Genomic DNA, 23,821 nt, shown 5'->3' on the forward strand with positions numbered 1-23,821 from the left:
GGGCCGTGGTCCACAAACCGAACCATAGATCATGTGAATGTGGCGAGTCGCAATGCTAAGCAATTCCAAACAGCACAGATCAATAAGAAGCTGGCAGCGACAAACAGAAGAAAGATCAGGAGACGCGGCCAGGATGAGGGGAACGTGACGAGCACAAACAGCAAACCTGTCAAAACAGCAATCATTAAACAGAAGGGGAAGCATGCGGAGATCTGCAAGTGCTAAATTATTCTGCAGCGCCCGTGTCTAAAACTGGACTTATTTTTAAAAGCTGAATATAAAAAATAAATAATCTGTTCTCTTTAGTGGATGTTATTTTTTTAGCATGAATATTTTTTCAAACAAGAGTCAGGGCCATCTTAACAATATTATGGGCCCCCGGGCAAAGCAGTGCACCGGGGCCCCTATATAGATATATATCTATATAGGGGCCCTGGTGTGTGTGTGTGTATGTGTATATATGTGTGTGTAAAAAATAAATAAATGTGTATACATACATATATATATCACTTTTTTTTTTTTTTTTAAATGTCCCTTAACTTACTTTTCAATCGCCCTGTTCGAGTCCGATCCGCTTCTATTCTTCGTCACTGTTCTCCACTTCTCTGTGCTGTGCTCACGGAAGAATGTCGGGCGTGATGACGTCATCACGCCCGACATTCACTGCGAGCGCAGCACGGAAGAGAGGACCAAGGAGGGAGCTGGATCGCCACCTGACCGCAAAAGGTAAATTTTTTTAATTTTTTTTTAACAGGAGTCCTTCGGGCCCCCTTTTCCGCTGGGCCCCCGGGTACCTGCCCATCATGCCCAGTTGGAAAAACAGCCCTGACAAGAGATGATAATGTCTAATATGAGCATGGCCAAAGCAGTGCACCGGGGCCCCTAGATATAGATATAGATATATACAGATACAGATATAGATATATAGAGATAGAGATAGATAGATGTACTTGCTCAGTGACCCTTGAAGGTTTTTTTTGCAGGTTTTTTTCTTTTGCAGGATTATTTATTCTCATTAAGAGCCGTGCCTATGGGGCCCCCTTTCCCGTGGGGCCCACGGGCAGCTGCCCATCGTGCCCAATGGAAAAGATGGCTCTGCTTGTACCATTTGCCTGCTCCCACCACCACCAGTAAGTGGTCCAGACAACTTCAACAATTCATTCCTCAAAAGCAAAAATGGCGAATCAACTATGCACAATCAAAATTATTAAATACGTTGCGTTTGAACAATAATTATACGCCGTATTTGTCCGGTTTAGAAATGACCCTTGAATAGTAGAGAAACATTTAAAAAAAAAGTAGGTTTAACACATAATAAACATATTTTACTGTCGATATTACATATTCTATATTGAATATTGCTTTTTGTTTTCTATATTTTTTTCCTAACAGCCTATTTATATTGTGAGTGATATCTCAGTTTGCATCTCTGCAGACTTTCCCCAAATATGGCAAATATTATGTGTTGCTCTCCTTCTCCTATTCTGTGAAATACGACGTGCTAAAGTAATCTCTTTTAATAAACACTTTTCCCCATGAAGTTTGCTTCTTATATAGATGTTAGGTCTTCACACATTCTACTGCACATTCATCTATGGGACATTCATTCTAGTGATGTCATATAAGAGGGTGGAGCCTATTTATAATGTACATAGTGAATCACAGATAACTCAAATCCTTCTCTTTATGAGATGGTGGCAAGAAAAACAGCAGCAGCAATAACTTTGATGGCCTGGTGTCTGGCTGCTGGGTAGAGGGTGCAGGTCACTGGTTAAAGGGTGCTGATAACTGATCAAAGTGTTAATTATGAGTCAAATGGGTGCTACATTGCACACTGATCAAGTGTGGTTTGTTTGAAAACAGCCGTCGATATCAGACAGAAGATCACAAGTCTTCACTAGGTAGCATGAAAATTAATGTATACCCTTCTACTACACAGAGTGGAGGAAACCATTTTGTAGGCTTAATTCATTAACAATGGTTCAGCCACAAAATGGCTGCCTCTAATGTGTGTAGGTGAAGGACACGCTTTACGACACGTTCCTTCACAATGACAGGAAACATAAGCAAATCTTATAGCAGGTCAACACATACAACCCTTCTTTACAGCTTCATCACAGAACGTTCATGGGTACCTCCTACGCTCGTTCCCAATATAATTAATCACTATATTTAGCTGACAAATGCTGACGGGTGCGTTTGGTAACCATGGTCGCAAATGCAAATCTATGGAATGAAAGACTACATCTTTTGAATCGTAATATTAAGTTGTCTTATGTATATTAAAGGGGGATATTGAATGGAATTTGATTTACTTAACTAGGAAACGTTGCAGATTCTTAGTACATTGCTAGTTATTTAATGATGCCTTATTTATAAGATGTTGCCTTATCATGGGTAGCAAGAGCTTGCTGGACCGCTAGCAAGGAGCACAGAGTATATCAGGAGATTGACCACCGAGGTTCATAAGATACCCAGACTCCTCTAGGCCTATAAACAATGCTTCTTCAAAGTGAGATACTTAAAAAGGATTTTTTTGAATTATTTACCTCAGAAATAACATGTTAAGCCAAATTCGCAATCTACTGAACTATTTCTGACAATTGAGTTTAAAATATTAAGGGTCTACTAATAAAATGCAAAATGTACATTATCCCACAGCAGCCAATCAGACATTGCCTTTCATTATCTAACTTGAACTAGACCGAAGACTCTTGCTACTAGTAATGGCACATTTGCATTTTAATGATTCATAAATCACTAATGACTTTCTATTAAATGTTTAGACATTTTATTTACTCCGCATTCGAGGATATATCAATAGTTCACTAATATACATATTTGTTTCATTATACATTTTAATTATATTGCACCCTGCAGTATCTGTACTAGTATAATGCTATCCCATCATCGCTGCATTGTAAGAATATTTGGTCAAACTGCCGCTTAATGCGTTTCTAATGTCCAAAGACGGGAGATTATTACTGACTTTGCCATAAAATTGAACTGCACATTGTAGTGATAACATTTAGCCTATTTTAATGTCTGTAGATTGCTTTTTTTCGCCATTTCATTAATTGATTTCATGTACAGAAATTCCCATGCGGACTATTTATGCTTAATCAATATGGAAGTCATTTCATAAATGATATTACATAGATTTCTATCGCTCTGCGCTGTCCCGGTCACATTGCTGGATGGATTTTTCGGCTTTGCATTACAAAAGTTCTTATTTTTAACACTTCTAATAAAAAAAATTGTATATTCGTGATCATTTCCCATTATTGTTGCACCATTAAGGAACGCGCTAAGCAAACTGCGCCGTTTAGGATGCGCGGACTAGTTTGGTTGGGTCTGGTTTACTGACAGAGGTTCATTCAAAGGTTCAAAGGAGAACAGTCAGAACTATCAATATTTATAAGGACTTGTATTGCTGATTCCTGGTTCCTTGAAGGTACATTTAATATATGACTAGCTGAAGGCTAGTGGTGACCAGTGGATGCGGCCATGTTTGTCAGGACCTGTGGAGTGTTTTCTTTATGCCGCTATAGAGAGGGGAAGACGTTATGTGATCCATTTTGGATCAAAACACATCTCCAAATTGGTCTGATTTCAGTGGGACAGTCTCGATTCTAGGGCTTTGTCCCCACATGTTTGTCCCACGGGTAGGAATGTTGAGGGTATGGACAATGGCGGAACCACTATTGGTGAACGGGGTCCATGGCCAAAATGGGGCCCGCTGCTCGGAGAACTAGTGAGCTATGGGCCCTGGTTCCCTCCTTCCTGCATCAGGGCCCACAGTTCGCTAGTTCCGCCTTTGGGTATGGCGCTATGTCTAGCAGCCCTCTGGGGGGCACGGCTATGCCCACGTCTCAAAGTGGCCACACCCCCATTTTGCAGTGGCCACGCCCCTTGTCCTGCTGGTGGGCACAGACATGCTGGGAGGTATGTCACAATATAATAAGAGCATACTCGCCAACTCTCCCTACATGTCAGGGAGACTCCCTGAAATAGGGGTGATCTCCCTCACTCTCTGAAGAGTCTGGCATTCTCCCTGATGCTGAGCCAGTACAAGACGTGGTTGGCTTCGCCATCTGTGGCATGATGACACAGTTCAGAAATTGTGTCCTATGTCCATGTATTGGTGCCTATGGAGGTGGCCATTTTCATGGAGACCAAGATTTTATCAAAGACTGACAGGTAAGACAACATGACTTCAGTAATGGAGACAGAAATGTAAAAGACACTTCAGTCTCTAGAGATTCATTAGCTGCTTTTCTTTAAGGCATAGTTGCCTGTTCTCCTGGAATGTCAGGGAGACTCCTGCATTTCTTGCTGACCTCCTGATTTTCGCCCCGTAATAGATAAATTGGAGGTGGGGCTTAATGAGGCAAATATTGTCATCTTAGCCCGCCCCCTGCTGTAATTGGCTAAAATTGTGACAATCGTTTAGGGGGTAGGGCCAAAATGATGCAATTTGTCAAGCCCCGCCCCCGCACGCCCACCTCCCCCGGGATCTCCCTGAAGCCAATGAGGAAAAGTTGGCAAATATGAATAAGAGATGGGTCTGAAAGAACCCTTGTTATTACACCATGTGTGGCTTCATTTTATAACTACCAATTGTGCTAGCCTCCTGGGCAACCTACTATGATTTCAGGGAGATCTGTAGGGTGAGGAACATGCCCTAATTATGTAAACCAGACCTTATCCCCTTTTCTAACCACAACTAGCTGCAGCAATTAAAAGCATAGGGTCTCTCCTTAATTATCCTAGAGGTAGTATTGGGCAGCACTGTGACACAGTGGTTAGCATTGCTGCCTCACTGCGCTGGAGCCACGAGTTTGTTACTGAACCAGCGCCTGGAGTTTGTATGTTCTCCCCGTGTTTCCTCCCACAGTCCCAAAAAATGTTGGTAGGTTCATTGGTTTCTGACAGAAAATGGACCCTAGTCTGTGTTTGACAGGGAATTTAGATTGTAAGCTCAATGGGGCAGAGACTGATGAAGTATGACTACATATTCTTGCTGTGTAATATGCGTGATGCTATGTAAACAATAATAATTAAAATAAAAGCGTTATTTACCAATATATATCATGGCATGGACATTTGATAACAAACTAGAAGGTTGTATTACAGTATAATACAGGACTTGACAATCACCCGGGAAAAAAATGGTAAATATCACAAGGACCCTGTAGGGTCTTCCTGGTGTCAGCGCTATCTGATCTCAGGGGTCTTCTTTCAATTTGTGGATATGTCACCACTGCAGAATTAATAGATGTCAAATCCTTTTTCATCCAATCAGCCTTTATTATATCCCCCCTTCTCGTCCCGTTCCATGGATATCACAGACAGATCCAGGTCACAGTGAATGTCTGCTTGTCTCTGGCAGGAAATTCAGAAAGAAATGTACACAGTTCTAATTCCCTGACGACCTGCAGGCATGACAGGTCCCATTACAGAGAACACGTGTGTGTTAGCGGGATGTCAGCCTCTCCACCAGGCAGACACGGACAGCGCCGTTAGATTGAACACGCTGTGATTACAGATAGACATGTAACAGATATGTAGAGGTTCCAATAATCACACAGAGTGAGACGTGTTTCCGCCAGATTCTGTGACTGTGCGCGGATTCTTTTACACAGAACATATCAATATTTATTTATTTACTTTGTTTACAATAACATGCTGTTTTTAAGTGGACACATTACTTATTTTGAGAGTGATATTTTGTAAATATTATTCACTGATCACATAATATTTTTAGTCCTATTGACAGAGGGGCAGTGTGTTTAAAAATAGCTAAATATTAACGTATCATCCAAACCTCAGATGCTTTGTTAAAATAGTTTCCACCATGTTTCATGATAATTTACCACTAGCAGCTCTGCCATCCATGTGTTTCATCTAACTTCGCCCCCACAGATGCAATCAAAATGAAAACTCCCACTCCTAAAGAAACAAAAGAAGAGAGCTAGATATATATATATGAGCCTTGTTTCATATAGAAGTGCATCCATTTGTCAGAAGTTTCATATCATTTCTCTGTGCTGCTGGAGGACACATGTCACATGCAGCCCTGTCCTCACTAACACATCACTCATCTCCTGATATACTCTGTGCTGTTGGAGGACCCTGCTCCTTCCACTATATAACTCTCAGTCTGTGACTTCTTGCTGCCTCCATTCCCCTCCTCACATGCAGCCCTGTCCTCACTGACACATCACTCATCTCCTGATATAATCTTTGCTGCTGGGGGACCCTGCTCCTTCCACTATATAACTCTCAGTCTGTGGCTTCCTGCTCCCTCCATTCCCCCCCTCACATCATGTCACTGCCCCTGTCACATGCAGCCCCGTCCTCACTAACACATCACTCATCTCCTGTGTGTTCCGATAGGCTGACCATAATATATAAAGGCTCCTTAAATAACTATTTGGTCCAACTGGGAAGAAAAACAGCTCCTACATTCTGGATAATATATTAATTTCTCCTCTTCTAGTAGATCGTAAGGGGATGTTGGGATTTACATTGGATATTTTGTGTACGTCTGATATAAGATTTAACAAGGACCCTTGTGAGCAGTTCCAAGGATCCATGTCGCCAGATTACTGAGCATCGAGCGCACACCAAACACGGTCTCTCGCACACCCGACAAGGATCAAATAACCATCAATGAAAATCCCAAAGTGAGCAATTAGATGCAACACTTTGATCTGTAAAGATTTTAACAGTGTCTTAATTATGCTCTTATCAAACCCCAGCCCTGGGGGGACACAGAAACATTAATTATCAGGTTCTCTCCAATAGGAGAGCTGCAGGAGGACCGTGGAGATGAGGGACGAGTCGCTGGTTTATACAGTGAGACTAAACCACAGGACAGAGAGGAATATATGACTGCGTTCTCCGACTAGAAGGGGGTTAGGCGCTAAAATGGAAATACTTCTATTAAAATTCCCTCGTGACGTTGTGTATCTGTCTATTCACCTAAGTCGCTCTGCTCTGCAGACTGACCAGACAGCTGTGGAAGATGATGTCTACGTATAATGACCCAACGCAAATAGGCAAAAACAAGACCCGTAAAACAGGAATGAGAGTGTCTTATCCACCCCCCGCCAGCTTATTTATAGAATCCTGCCCCCCCCCACCAAAACACTACCTCTACCAACATGCATTGCAAAATAGTGGGCAGGTCTACAGCAGCATTATAAAGTGTTTGCCACACCCCTCAAGGCAAACGCAGGATTTGCAGAGGGGAGTTTCCACACCACGCCGCCAGTGGGCGTGACCAACATGCATGGGGGCGTGGCTATAATATTAGACAGTGCTTGGCTGCTCTCCAACTCTTCCTATCGCCATATTATACATGGGCAATGCTGCGTGCACTACTGTTAGGTGCATGCAGATTTCCCTTTTCCAGCAGAGCCGTGTGAAGCGGGGGCAGCGTCCAACCACCTCAATTATACAGTGCCCCAGGCTTGGAGGGCACTAGGAAACCCCTCTCGGTTTGCCTATGATCCCCAAGCTGTTATCAACCGGATTTCCCCAGCTAAGGTTTAAATACTGCCGGCACAGTTTATTTTGAAGGTAGAAGTCGGACAATCCTAAGGTTTCATAGCAGTTTTTATACTCTGTAAAAAAAATATTTTATTTCACCTCTGAAAGAGAAATTAGGATAATTATGATTATAGTGATGCTACATTGCAGTGACTAAGGTGGAGGGGGGGGGGTTTAAATTTGGATACATATTGCATACTATCAGCCTAATTCATCAAGGAACGTAAATGTCGATTTTGTGCGTATAATCTGCAAATATGATCTGTGCATGTAGAGAACCGGACCATATGCAACTAAACACAGCAACGGTCAATTAATCTTCGTACACAAAGGCACTTACGATTTCTGGGAGGGAACGTAGACAATGAATAGTAAGGACGTGCCAAACTCGAGCGCACCCAGCGTTCAAACCAAGCTCTGGGCATCGCAAAGTCACTTGTTTTTCTGCCGTATCTCTTGCTCCAGCTACAGAGCTAGTCTAAGTCCTGAGTACTAGTGATGACAGTCTTGTATGCATGCTATTACATGTGTTTGCAAACAGGGGCAACTGTAAAAATGTTTGTTATGTCTAGTAGACTTTAAGAACATCCTAATAAATGTATTTAATGGAAAAAAAACACTTTTTTTTATCATTAATGCCTATATTATTAACAGGTGGCATTATTTTATTTTCTGTGTGTTCTTTTGCGAATTTATATTCCACATTATATCTCCTGACCCGTTCCTTGTTAAATTTTGGCGTGCATATTCCCAAATTCTGTGCATTTTAAAACAGACCTTAAAGCGTTGCCTATAAGGTCCTATAAGCCTGCTGCAAAAATGGCAAACAGAATCCACTGGGTAACTCAGAGCAGCCAATTATATTTTTGGTTTTGGTAATCTGTGTGATCAATGCCATTATCTGATTGGTTGCTATGGGTAACAAATACAAGGCAGTTTCATCCTCGTTAAAATATATAGACAGTCATGTGGTTACATCGCCCCGTTTTCCAGTAGTCATTTCTCAGACCAGTAACAGATAATAGCTTCCCCCATATGATTGACCGACGGAGATGTGTGAGCAGTCTCCAAGGATGACCTCTCGCTATTTGCACAGCCTGTCAGCTGAACCTTTCCCATGGGAAATCTCTGTATTGACTGAGATTAGCTTTGCACATACTAATCGTATAACCGTTTAAGCATCGTATTTTTTTCCCATTGCAAACCAGAATGTTTTAGTCTTTCTTACTGATGGAACAGAACAAAAGGACGACATTTTCATCTAATTTACGTAAACTGTTTAGCTTTCCGAAATCTCCAAATGAAAGATACATACAGCACTAATAATAAGAAATAAATATGACAGCAACAAGGGAGTAAAGTAGAGTGGAAAACCTCTAGGTGAAGACCCTTATTGTCCCAAAACCCCTTATTTTAAAGGAAAATTAAAAATACTCCAAAGTATATGGAGCGGATGTGTTACAGACCGAACGGTGCAAAAATGTAAGATAATTTTGCTGATCAAATTTGCCATTTTAGACCTAAACGGTTGCAAATCACAGCGTGTAAGCACAAAAACAAAGTCTCCCAATCCCAAGCAACATCTCATGGCAAACTACCAGAAGGCGGACGGGAAGGACAGTAGATCCAGTCGTACAATCACCAAATCTGTGCATATAGTCATTGTCCCACCCTATCTGAGTCAGCCCAAGTGCCAAATTTTATCTTTCAGAACTGGCCCCTCACCTACATAGGCGTAAGCACAAATTGGACAGAGATTCGGCCCCCGGGGTGGAATGTCCGGATTGATCAGTGTACGGGCAGCTTAACTACCAGATCATGGTTCTAAAACCAATACTCATCCTGTCTCTTCTAGTCTGGGAAACATCAAGCGCTGTAACCCCTAGCAACCATGGTAACATCTCCAGTAAAAACTAGAAAATGAATGTGGATTGGTTTCTCTCTTTCTGATGCATAATTTATCTGTGCACCAGTGTTCATAAATGTCCCCAGTCTATGGGGCCTATTTAACAAAAGGAGAAAAGTCCTTTAGATTTAGAACTCGTCCCAATATCAAAAAGTCCAGGGGGCCAGCTGTAGCCATCGTACTGCCAACAATAGCTTCTGAGTGGGGCTCTTTAGTGAAGGCTTCCTCATGCAATGCACAGAAAAAATACTTTATTATTGAAGTAAAGCATTTTTTCATAAATTAAATATATGGGAAAAAAATATGCCTAATTTCTCCTGCGCAGGCGTGAACCATCATGGCCGCTGCCTCCAGTATCATCGGGGAGGCGAGAATCACTCAAAACTGAAACTGGACTAGTTTAATTCACACACGTTCATGAGTTGCTTGCCCATTGTCTGCAAAGAGCTGCTATTGATTTATAAATCTATTTTCATGTGTCTGCCGATATATTTTTATATGTATTTGTGAATTGACTTTCAAGCTTTTTTCATTATTATTTCAAATATCCCCCCCACCCCCCAATTACTTAAGTAATATATAGAAGCTTAGCAGGGTTCTGCAATGTGTATAACCCATGTCACTATCCAATACTCGAAGGGTTACAATTCTATAGGCTCTGTGATCTAGAATGATTGCTATACCCGGCTGTAATGTGCAATAGCTGCGACGTTACAGATCTGGAATCCTCTCCTGTGAGATGAAGTACATATAAGTGCACCGCTGGGCAGAATTCTGATGCGCTCAGCGGGAGCCCCTCAACAATAGCCGCCGGTGGGCCGGGAGAGCGTAAGCTGAATCGGGGACAAGTAGATTAGAGTCTACTCATTAGCCTACAGTTGATGTCTGGGAACAATGTGAGAGGGTTAAGACGTAGGCACAGAACAGTGGGGGGGGGGGGGGGGTGGAGGAAAGAGGTATGTGGTGAATTTGGAAGAAAGAAGCTATAGGGCTCCTCTCTAAGTTGACGTTGCTAGGGGACAAGAATGACGGGAAGGATTCCTGATCACCATCTGTTACATTCAATCCGCTCTGTAAACAATCTGGAAAGTTATAGACTGATGGAACTTTTTCAGACATTCAGGAGCTCCCCAAATATTCATTTTGGTTTCACTGGTAATTCTGGCAGTAAAAAGAAACACAAGAATAAAACTACATATAAATGAGATACTTAAAGCAGAGCTATCATAACATTGAGGAAATCTAATAAAATATTGATTTCAGCAAAACAATACACGCTATAGTCAGCCACGCAGTGTTACAACTCTGACTAGGCAGCTGCTGGTTTCAGATGTTGTAAAACCAAACTCCAGCAACTGACTAGTCAGAGAGGTATAACAGCTTATTGCAAAGAGTGATTTATATCGTTCCAAAGTCTGATTTATATAGTGGTTTGTAACGTCTGCAACATATTCCACGGGGGGAGAATCAATTGGCCACGAGGTAACATCAATGTCATTGTCGACCAACACGGTACAGAATCTCTGCTCATTATCCTTTGTATTTCTATGGGACGCGTGATTTTAGCCAAAACTCCAATGCCATGTGTCTATGCCAGTGTTGGCTAACCTGTGACACTCCAGGTGTTGTGAAACTACAAGTCCCAGCATGCTTTGCCAATATATAGCAGCTTATTGCTGGAAGGGTATGCTGGGACTTGTAGTTTCACAACACCTGAAGTGTCACAGGTTAGCCAACACTGGTCTATTTCGGACAACTCGCAGCACCTCGCGGCCAATTGAACTCTCTCCTATGTTAGCAATATTACAAAATGATCGAATGAAAGATATATCAGTTTGCTGTTATAAATCTATGATCAGTTTCTACATTTTATGATAGTTCTATTTTAATGTAGATTTCTTACCTTCACCCACGGATAGATATAGGAAATGTTCTAAAATAGGAAAAGTAGAGGAGTTGCCCATAACAACCAATCAGATTCTAGCTATCATTTATCTAGTACATTTGAGAAATTGATAGGTAGCCATTTTGTAGACTGAATCACACCTTCCAAAATTGGTCTTCTTAGGGCACAGATTGGTACAGCCCACAAAATGGCTGCTTCCACTATGTGCAGGCGACGTGTATACTTGAAATGTCAGTTTCTTATGATTTTTTTTTTTTTATGGTACACTGTTAAAATTGACGTCTGTTATCCATAAAATTATGGATCGCTTTGTCTACTACACAATTGCATTAGAATAAATAAATACCCTCCCTTGTTTTAAATAACTATTAAATCTGTTTAAAACTTGCATACATTTTCCAAAAAAACCCATATAGACATAAAAAAAGCGGTAATCAAAGATTAAAGAATTAAAATATAATATAAGAATGATGTAAATCAGTCTTCTATGTGGTCCATTGTATTGAAATAATTTTGGACCCAAAAATAGAGACTTACCTACACTGTAGCAAAATGCACGTTTTATTAGCAATAACAAAAAGCTTGAATACAATTAAAATATTTACAAATATTCCATTTGTGACAAACTGCACCATCTTGATTCAAATTTTGCCCAATTTAAGGAGATCGGTTATCTATTATAAGACTATAGATCTTAGAGTAAGCAATATTTGGTAAACAATTAAATATTATACTTATTTATTTGTTGTGAAAAACATTTGTGGATAGGTCATATCTATTTATGATACCTTTGTTTTTTATTATATTGCTTATACCTTTATATAACCTGTAGATGTCACCATTGATATTGTTGTTGAAGAGATTATGGGCCTGATTCATTAAGAAGAGTAACTGACGATTATTTGTGTATAAGGGAACGGGGCGAGGACTGGGCGTATGCACATAGTCGATGTACAGTAAGGACGTGCCAAGTTCGAGCGCACGCAGCAGTGTCTGATTCAAGCTTTGGGTATTTCTCAGGCACGTCATTTTCTGTTGGAGCTTTTGCACCAGCTACAGGTCAGGTGTAAGTGCTGATGACGGCTGTGTATACAGCTAGAACATGTGTTTGTAATCAGGAGCACCAGTAAAAATGCATTTTAGGTACAGTAGACATTAATAACATCCTAATAAATGCATTTCTAATATTTTGTCATTAATGACTACATAATAACAGGTGACATTAATTGAATAGTTTTTTTTTGTGACTTGATATTTCACATAGGTATTGGACGTATCCAGCGCGGTATATTGTCTGTTAGAGCAGAGAGGACCTAGACCCATATTCATCACCAGTTGTAAGTTTACATCCGCTTCTTGCTGAATACAGACGTGCGTATACCCGTTTCATGTGCATTTGGAATAAAACGCACATTACATTCGTTTTGCATTCCTTAATTAATCAGCAAAATGTACCAACACTTACATATGAACTGGATAATATATACCTCCCAACTGCCGCGATTTAGACGGGACAGTCCCAATTCTAGGGGACTGTCCCACTGTCCCAATAGTCAATTGCCCCCACTTTCAGGATAGTTGACCATGGTCAGTCGCTGCTCTATAAAGTTGTGTTCAGATTTTATGATTGGTTCGGAACTAGGCCTCTCTGCACATGTGAAGCCATCGATCCGCTGACCAGTTGGCTCACACGGGACATGAATTGTAAATAAACCACAAGATCGTGTAAGTCAGTTTAGGGGGGGAAGCGTTTTCATTCACAGTTAAGCAAGTCAAGATGAACAAGCAATTTAACAACATCTGATCGCAGGACACAAGAAATAATCCGCTACATCCAAAAACTGCAATTACCAACTCACTGTCCTGGACAATACAACAGAGTTTATTTCTCACCACTTCATCATCATCATCATCATTTATTTATATAGCACCACTAATTCCGCAGCGCTGTACAGAGAACTCACTCACATCAGTCCCTGCCCCCATTGGAGCTTACAGTCTAAATTCCCTAACATACACACACACAGAAAGACAGACAGACTAGACTAGGGTCAATTTGCTAGCAGCCAATTAACCTACCAGTATGTTTTTGGAGTGTGGTAGGAAACCGGAGCACCCGGAGGAAACCCACGCAAACACGGTGAGAACAAACAAACCACATAAAGATAAGGCCATGGTCGGGAATCAAACTCATGTCATGCAATCTCAAACCCCTACCAAATTCCTCAATGTTTCACAAACTATCTTTCTTAATTTGACTTATGACATTGTCCTTATAACAACAATGTCCTTCACCCCCTGAATTACACCCCTTTATCCATATTTCCCAACCGCCACCCACAAAACTCCACTCCACAAAGTAATGTTCATGTACTTATTTTCCGTCTTCATTCCTTAATTCCTCAAACTGTCTGCACAAAATAAGATTGTTTATATAATCATCTTCTCTACCTCTCAATTCTTCTGCTTCCAGAAGCCGGTGATTGATCACCAAATCCAGGTGTGTGTCCCCCTTCACCTCCCGTGCACTATACAGATTTTGCACACTATAGACCTGAGTCATTAAGGAGAGCAAAGCATGAAAAAGGAGTAACTTTGCACTTGGGCCAAACCATGTTGTATTGGAGGGGGAGGTAAATTTAAAATGTGGGGACAGATTTATAGTTGCAATTGGGCATGTCAGGGACTTCCCTACACTCAACTCAGACAACCTTTTGGACCATCATCAGTCAAGTTTTCGCCAATGATTCACTGCCAAAATGTAAGGGTCACCAGTGTCTTCTAATTCTCCCCAATGTCTGTACTGAATTGGACACCATTGTCCACTATCTTCCCATAGAAACGCTGCATTCTCTAGGTTATAAGAACCCTGATCTCTCCTGGTTCTCATCCTACCTATCAAACAGCTTCTTCATTGTTTGTTCCTCTGGATCCCCTTCCTCTCCATTTCCTCAATCAGTTGTAACACAAGGCTCAGTCCTAGGTCCTCTACTCCTATCTACACCACTTCTTTCGAAAAACTAATAAGCTCCTTTTTGTTTCAGTATCACCTATATGTGAATAATACCCAAATGTATCTATCCTCTCCAGATCTTTTACCATCTTCGTTGACCCACATTACTCAATGTCTTTCTGCTATTTCATCTTGGAGATCCTCTCTACAACTTGAACTCAATCTTTCAAAAAATTAGCTATTAATCTTTCTAGCACCAGTCAACAGAAGTTACCTACCTGACATCTCTATTTCTGTTGACAACACACCAATACACCCCCCTAAGCTCACTGCCTAGGTGTCATTCTTGACTTAGAACTATCTTTTGTTCCCCACATCCAATCTGTATCTAGAGCACGTCAAATGCATGCAAACAATATCTCTAGACAATGCACATATCTCATAGAAGATGCTGCAAAATCTCTCAACTTGATTATTTCAATTCCCATCTAACTGGTCTTCCTCTAACCCAGAGGTTCTTAATTTGAGAGATGTGCCTTCCCTGGGAAGCTGTAAAGGAGTTAGTGGGGAGGTGTGACTGTCCTCTATAACAATTTTGTAATTACTTTTTTTAGAATTTAGTTTAGCCTTTAGTAATTATACTGAAAGACAAAATGATGTTCCTGAAGAACATAACTTTCTTTACTATTTATTTCTGTATATCATAGGATGTTCAAATAAAATTTCCAGGTCAATTACATAATTTATCCATTATTAATTGCTTTTGGCAAGGAGGGGTGGTGTGAATTTTAAGTTTACTTTCAAAGGGGGGGGAGGGGGTAAGACTATAAACGTTAAGGACCCCTGCTCTAACCAGACTATCAACCTGACAATCCATTTTGAACGTAGTGGCGGCTGGACTAATTCTCCTTGTCAGACGTTCTTCTCCGCTCTGTCAATCACTGTGCTGTAACAAATCCCAATACTTCTACTAACATACGAAGCCTTTCAAAACTGCACCAACCTACATCTCTTCACTTTTTTGAAAAGAGATCTATATCTATTTTATGCATTAAAAATGTTGCATTAAATGCTAACTGACCTGTAAAAAAATCTAAAATTACCTTGGGTAAAAAAAATTAAAACGGTTTTGCCAGCAAAACTAACACAGCGTGAAAATGGGAACTATGGCGGAGACCCCTGGGGTACAATTTTGGCAGGAACACCTGGCAGCCCCTGCTCTGAACACAGCACCTTACATGTACAGGAAGCAGTGAGCAGACTATCATTGTAATAGATGCATAAATGAGGTTTCAGTTACATTATATAAAGCCAATAAATATCTACTGGACAGGATGTACGTTGTGTTGCCTTAAAACCTGTCCCCATATCAGTGCTGAGTGATAAGCTCATCTATCTGATTGTAAGCAGCACAATGCACCATTTGCAAAAACCCCGGAAATTTAAATTGCTTCATTTGTAAACATGATCCGGCATTCAGCTGCCTGTCTGCATCTAAATCATTTCTGCCCCGATTATCTCACAGAACAGACGCTGCTTCTAGAGTGCTTGATGAACCTCAATGGCTCTGGACGCCCAGTACATTTTAGTGCATTAATAGCTCTTTCCCTAAAGGCTTCAGTCCCAATGTTGACACAGTCACCTGATTCACAAGACTGTAATGTTAACACTGTTAGAAATAAAGCAGTTTAATGCTCCTCATGCTGAAATGGTTAAATCATACTCCCAATTTAGGTGGGACAATCCGCCCTGTGCATTAGAACTTTTAGGAGGTATGGCCCTCTATCAGATATGCACACCATTGAAAGGGTGTTTCTAGAGGAGGAGAAGGGGGCTGAAGACAGCCCAGCTCTTCGGTGCAAGCACAAAAGGAGGCTGCCGTGCTTGCCCTCCATTTGTGCTTGCGCGGCCATGAAGCAGCGGCACATGCACATTGTCCCAATTCTCCAAATTAAAATGTTGGGAGGCGCGGCTAGTGTTTACCTGTCTTCTAAACACAGGTGACAGACAGGCGTGAGCTGGGCTGATATCCACCTGATGTTCCCTTATTTTCCAGAAATAGATAATAGTTAATGGAGGGTCAAAGAAGTAGTAAATGGAGACAAAATCAAGAACGGGCAGCACAGTGGCCTAGTGGCAGCACTGGGGTCATGAGTTCAATTCCCGACCATGGCCTTATCTGTGTGGAGTTTGTATGTTCTCCCCGTGTTTGCGTGGGTTTCCTCCGGGTGCTCCGGTTTCCTCCCACACTCCAAAAACATGCTAGTAGGTTAATTGGCTGCTATCAAAATTGACTCTAGTCTGTGTGTCTGTCTGTGTATGTGTGTTAGGGAATTTAATGTATGTAAGCTTCAATGGGGCAAGAACTGATGTGAATGAGTTCTCTGTACAGCGCTGCGGAATTAGTGGCGCTATGTAAATAAATGATGATGATGATGATGATGATGAAGAACGGTTCATATTAATAAGGATGAAGTTCTAATGGAACTGTAACCTGCACCATGACCTGACTTTGTCTCCTTGAATGTTGGGAATACTTTAGCTATGCATTTTGATACTTCACAAAGGTGCAATGATACTGCAAGGCGTCGGAGTAAATGGGTAGTTCTATTGCTCTTTGGGGCATGAATCCAAGCAGCCCAACAGTGCAGCATGCATGCACTCTAGTTAACGATCCACAGACCCTTTTTAACTACCCCCCCCCCCCCCCCCCCCCCAAGACTGTAAAGACCCGGTAAACATTAATCATTGCATCCATTATCAGCTAATGTAGGGATTGACAAAAAAAACCAGTGCAGCCTTAGAACTTGTAAGGGGTTAAGATTTGATGCCATAATTCACTTTTGCAAAAACACACAAAGCATCACATTTGCTTTGGATGCCTGTAATACAATCCTGCAACATTGCTGTAACGGTGTTAAGGCAGCTGATTAATAGACAACGGATTCAAACTTCTGTACGCTGTTGGCTCTGGGGAAACAAGAAAAGCAACCATTGGGGTATCACCGGGAATGGGGGGGGGGACTTAAAAAAATCAGGAATAACCCCAAACTATTCCAAGACCATGGGAATTCGGAAAGACATCTGGTTTATGCAAATCTGTGTTTACAGGATATTTATTCTTTCGCTACCATCAATGACAATCAAACAGGTGGTATTATAGTCTGAGCATTATATATACCAACATGAGCCATTTCAACCCTGTGCCAATTATTGATTGTTACTGCTCCCAGTTCTTTCCAAACCCAATAACCCAGATTAAAATAAACTATAGCAAAATAATCATATGGCTGAAATGGTTCAGATTGAAAGATGACATTTTACAGTTGAAATCGCATTTCTAAAACGCATAAATGTTAAAGGAGAAAGGTAATTTAATCTATTTTAGAAGACTTTATCATTATGTTTCACGTATATTGGAGGGCATGAAATTGAGCACCCCTAATCAATATAAAAAAAAGTTGGCACTACATTGACTGTCAGCAAATTTACTGACGGTTGATAACCCTGATGACATTATACTCCCCAGCTACTAATACAGGTTATTTATTTATAGCATAGTTCTACCAAGTTTATACCCTTGTTTTACTAACTAAAGCCCTTTTTTTTTTTTAGAAGTGCACATGAGCTACAGCCGTATCCTCTCCTGGTTTGATATTTTATCTCTCTGAGATCTCTGTAACCAAATACACTTAAATCATTCAGCCAGCAGGATCCCCCAATACATTAATCTGCATTGCGATTCGACCTTCTGCAATTTTCTCCTTGTGGCTGTACAGTTTTCTTTTAATGAGATGCTTGTCGTCCATGCTAAGCTAGTGTTACCAACGGTGTGGTACGTTAGCTAACGCTCAACTAGTAACCCCGTACCTGTTACCTATAGCCCTAATAACAGCTCCCAGCCTCCTCTGAGTCATCTGTCTGACAGAGCAATGATTCATTTTATCAAATGACATCATCTCTATGCAAAATGTCACCTGTACCTAAAGGCTGACTACTTGACAGACTCCATTTTGCTAGAGACATCTCGCTCAGCCAACAACTAGTCTACATGTCACAGTGATGTATTGAATATAATTGGCTCCTTGGTGCAAGCTTTTGGTCGAAGAGCAGAGACAAAAAAGGGATTGTAAAATAAAAAATTAAACCTTGTGTCATCAGGTCATAGATGACCAAAAAAATAATAGCAGAATATTATGATTTAAACAAAACACATATGCTAGATGCATTTACTATGTTTCGTGCAATACAAATATTTCCTTTTCTAAGTAGGAGAAAAATAAATTCACTTGCTGCAGACCAAAAGCACTATTGATTATGAGTACAATCCATACTAAGCCCAGGGGGGAGGCGTGTTTCAATTATCACCTTGAAAATGCATTTTCTTGAAGCCAGAGGGGAGGGCGGACTGAGTGACTTAGAAGATTTTATATGCGGCTGCACAGATTCTCTAATACATCCACCAGATACCCCCAGCCACCGGTTATCAGACACAGTTTGGGAAATTGGGAAAATGATAGGCTGTTTCATGTGCCTCTGCTCTCTGCTTCTATATCTTGCTGTGATTGATGTGGTTAGAGCAGGGAATGACGGATTATATAACAGCTTCCCCTGGTGTGAGAGATCTGTCTATCCCCCGGATGATGTATGGCTGGGGGGGCTTATGTATGTGTCAGCATCTGAACCATAGGGACAATGGGAGGGTTCTATTCTTGCCAGCAGGAATGATGCAAATTACTCCAGTCACTTATGTCAGTCCCCCAGCAATAGCAGACCAGATGCCATGCTTAATATAGGAAAACTTTACTATACAACAGTCAGGCTGCAAAACTAAGGTTGTTTAAGGTAAAAGGTGGAATGGTGCTAATATTATATAACAAATGTAAATATTCACCTGCTGAAAACATGTCATTAATATGCTGAGCATCAAGGAGAGTCATACAGTCAAAATAAATACATGGGATATTGGTCCCTTAATATCTTTTCATTGCTGTTATTGAGGGTTGCTTGTGATGCAAGGTGGTAACTTTTAAAACCATAAAGCATTTTGCTCTTCATTAAACATCCATTGTCTCTATGCAACATGTATTATTCAGAGACCTCTTATCACCTTAATCAGTCCCATAATGAAGAGCTGAGAGAGACCACTGCTCCGATCTCCAATTTTATATGTATGGTAAAGTTGGTGCAATCTTATACACCCCTGTATGTACTTCTCATTGCAGAGGCCCAAGAGGGTATATCAACACTAGATAAATAAAATATCTGGTGATACCCAGGGTTTGCTCAAGAGTGACAGTCTAATATCACTAAATGACATTTTAGAAATACTTGCTAAATATGAGGTGAGAGGGCTGATGGGGTGTGTCTAAGCATCAATGTGCCGTGTTGTCACACTTCCAAGCCCACCTAGCCTTAACCCCTAAAATCACTTCTGGTTAGACTCTGTACCTGCTTTATTTGTGCAAATAAAAAGTGCTGGGAAATTAGGCATTAAATGGACCATTTATGAATAGACCATTATAGGGTGACCCATACTAACACATGGTAATGTCTGATCGGACAGTCCCTACGGATTTTACACATAGAGCCCTGGGCCGGTACCATAGTGGGCTACTTTGGGCTGGATCACTGGGCCACCTGCTTTTTTTTTGTTTCACTTTAAAATGTTCTTAATAGGCTTTCAAGTAGAGTCTTGGCCCCGGGGGCCAAAATTTGCCAGCCGCCCCCTGCACGTAGTCCCTAAGCCATGTCATAGAATAGACTAAGCGGGGAAATCGGGTGACATCAGATCAGGTACAGATATTTATGGGTAGCCCCAGGGGAGGGCAGGCAAATAATAGCCCGGGGGAGGGGGCAAGACTCCACTCAGCAGCCTATTTTAAAGGGGGAAAAAATGTAGGTGGCCCATTGACACAGCCCAAGATAGCCCACTATGGGACCAGCCCAGGTGGGAGGGCAGATGCCCCCTACCCAGCCTGCCCCTGGGTAGCCCCCTAAATCTGACAGGCAATGAAAAGAGCCTTCCCTTATCCCATGAATAACCCCCTGAGCCTGGGTGCCCCCAATGGCTGACACATGAACAGAGCCCCCCTGGGCACAGATCAGACACATGGACAGAGCCCCCCTGAGCCTAGGTACAGATCAGACACATGGACAGAGCCCCCCCCCCTGGGCACAGATCAGACACATGGACAGAGCCCCCCCCCTGGGCACAGATCAGACACATGGACAGACCCCCCCCTGGGCACAGATCAGACACATGGACAGAGCCCCCCCTGGGCACAGATCAGACACATGGACAGAGCCCCCCCTGGGCACAGATCAGACACATGGACAGAGCCCACCTGGGCACAGATCAGACACATGAACAGAGCCCCCCTGGGCACAGATCAGACACATGGACAGAGCCCCCCCTGGGCACAGATCAGACACACAGAGCCCCCCCTGGGCACAGATCAGACACATGGACAGACCCCCCCCCCTGGGCACAGATCAGACACATGAACAGACCCCCCTGGGCACAGATCAGACACATGGACAGAGCCCCCCCTGGGCACAGATCAGACACATGGACAGAGCCCCCCCTGGGCACAGATCAGACACACAGAGCCCCCTCCTCACCTTGTGCAGCTTCCACATGGCCCCCAGAGCCTTGACCTCATGGCTGCCGTGCTTGCCCTCCTCCAGGCACTGGTAGCACACCGGCATCTTGCACTGCACACAGTACATACTGTGGTTCTCCAGCTCATGGTCGGTGCAGGTGGAGATCTTGCGGGGGCTCAGTCTCCGGCTCACCCTGCCCTGTGCCGGGGGCAGCAGCCGGTGCTTGGCCAGCGGTCCCCGGGGCGGGTGGCACCGCAGGCGGCAGGGCTCGCAGTAGAAGACGTCGCACTGCTCGCACATGACCGCCGCCTCCTTGGGGCTCTTCTCGCACAGCTGGCAGCGGAGGGCGGTCGCTCTGCTCTGCTGGTAGCGCTCGATCACCCCCTCCAGGACCCGGTTCTTGGCGAAGCCGCGCAGCCCCCGGTCGTCCAGCAGCAGGGAGCGGTGACACTGCGGGCAGGTCAGGCACTGGTGGCGGGCGGCGGCGGGGGGCAGCTGGTGGGGCAGCTGGGCGGGGGGCATACAGGGGGGGAACACCCGCACCCCGTTGGGGGACTTCTGGCAGGGGGTGGTGGGGGCGCTGGCGAACCCCCCGTAGGAGCCGTAGCCGCTGTCCGCCTCGCTGTACAGACTCATCTTGTCCAGGTCCAGGTAGTCGTAGTCGGAGAGCCCGGAGGCGCGGCGGCGGCTCTGCGGGGACTCGGAGTCCGGGGTCTGCACCAGGATGTTCCGGGCACAGCCCAGGCACAGGCTGTGAGAACACGGCAGGATGATGGGCTCCCGGTAGAAGGAGCCGCACACCGGGCACTTCAGCTCTTCCTCCATCTCTATCCCGGGGAGCGACCGACTGGCCGGTGCCGCAGAACCTGTGTGCACTGCGGGGAGCTGCGGGAGGAGGCGGCCCGGCCCACCGAGGCGCGCTATTGGGCGGCCTGACGTCATGCTGTGCGCTCATTGGCCGCGGACGTGTCAGTCAAGCCCAGGGGCGTGGCTAAGTGATGCTCAACATCTTTAGCATCTTCAGCATCTTCAGCATCATCAGCATCTCCCACCCTTAGGCTGCTGCAGTCACATCCTCCAGGGCAATACTCACCCACACACATTAATACTCACCCACACACATTAATACTCACCCACACACATTAATACTCACTCACACACACATTAATACTCACCCACACACATTAATACTCACACACACACATTAATACTCACCCACACACATTAATACTCACCCACACACATTAATACTCACCCACACACATTAATACTCACACACACATTAATACTCATCCACACACACACACACTAATACTCACCCGCACACAGTAATACTCACCCACACACATTAATACTCACCCACACACATTAATACTCACCCGCACACACTAATACACACCCGCACACACTAATACTCACCCACGCACACATTAATACTCACCCGCACACATTAATACTCACCCGCACACATTAATACTCACCCGCACACACTAATACACACCCGCACACACTAATACTCACCCACGCACACATTAATACTCACCCGCACACATTAATACTCACCCACACACAATAATACTCACCCACACACATTAATACACACCCGCACACACTAATACTCACCCACGCACACATTAATACTCACCCACACACACATTAATGCTCACCCACACACACATTAATGCTCACCCACACACATTAATACTCACCCACACACATTAATACTCACCCACACACATTAATACTCACCCACACATTAATACTCGCCCACACACATTAATACTCACCCACACACATTAATACTCGCCCACACACATTAATGCTCACCCGCACACATTAATACTCACCCGCACACACTAATACTCACCCACACACACACATTAATACTCACCCACGCACATTAATACTCACACACGCACACATTAATGCTCGCCCACACACATTGATACTCACCCACACACATTAATACTCACCCACGCAAACAATAATACTCACCCACACACATTAATACTCACCCACACACATTAATACTCACTCACACATTGTACCATCTGATCTGCTGCAGGCACCCTGTAATTTATCAGGATGGATTTAAACACATTTAATAAAAAACATGTCTGTTTGTTTCTTTTAATAACTAAGCAAAGTTGACCTGGTAATGATACATTTTAGCAAACACCTGTTTATCACGCTGGCCTTTTATTCCTGTTATTTATTTTTGTCTTTCTTCTCCTGCTCCTTTGCTGTCATATCCTCACTATTGCTTGTGTGTGTGTCATCCCTTTGCAAACCCAGGATGCAGACACAGAGCCGTAACTTAGAATTCTAGCACCTGGGGCGAGAAAGACAAATGCCACCACCCCCCCAGCCCTCAATTTTAACCAAATGAACCTAAAATATTCCTAAATTGCGCCCCCCCCCCCCCCCCAATCAGCGTTGCGCCCTGGGCGGCCACCCCTGTCGCGCAGCCCTAGTTACGTCTCTGTGCAGACACATTCAGCAGGTTGTGTACAAGATTTAAAAAAAGTATTTGGATACAAAATAGAAAAGGTAATTACATCATTTTCTTACTCAGTATCTAGTTATATATAGACACACTTATGAAACGTTTTAAAAACACCAATATTGTTTTACATGGGAATGCAATAGACACCCAGATTCTTGTTTTTACAGTTATTATTTTATACTCAGCTACTGCTCCACGCTCACTAAAATATAATAATACTGTTGAGGTTCATTTACTTTCACTGAAGACTCTCTTACAAAATAGCAATTTCTCCCATGTATGATTTTGTTGACTACTGCCTGGAAGGCACAAGGATCGAACACAAGAAACTCAGAATTCACAGAGCTTATTGATCCCTATGCAGTGTGTATTGGGAAACAGAGAAAA

The 23,821-nt window shown here is 42.9% G+C and overlaps 1 protein-coding gene across 10 annotated transcripts in view; it reads right to left on the reverse strand.

Annotated features, from left to right (window-relative positions):
* The window catches only part of TRIM9 (tripartite motif containing 9), a 71,273-nt gene extending 49,448 nt beyond the window's left edge, over positions 1 to 21,825 (reverse strand). For 5 of the 10 annotated variants that reach the window (XM_075192822.1, XM_075192827.1, XM_075192826.1 and 2 more), the window contains exon 1: positions 20,947 to 21,825. In XM_075192822.1, the coding sequence (XP_075048923.1) occupies positions 20,947 to 21,753 (807 nt within the window). In that variant the 5' untranslated portion in view covers positions 21,754 to 21,825. The remainder of the gene's footprint in view (positions 1 to 20,946) is intronic. The other 5 variants (XM_075192830.1, XM_075192825.1, XM_075192829.1 and 2 more) reach the window with 1 other exon arrangement.
* Between the last annotated feature and the right edge of the window lie 1,996 nt (positions 21,826 to 23,821).

The sequence above is a fragment of the Mixophyes fleayi genome, chromosome 12 (genome assembly GCF_038048845.1).
Source record: "Mixophyes fleayi isolate aMixFle1 chromosome 12, aMixFle1.hap1, whole genome shotgun sequence".
Taxonomy (NCBI): Eukaryota; Metazoa; Chordata; class Amphibia; order Anura; family Limnodynastidae; genus Mixophyes; species Mixophyes fleayi.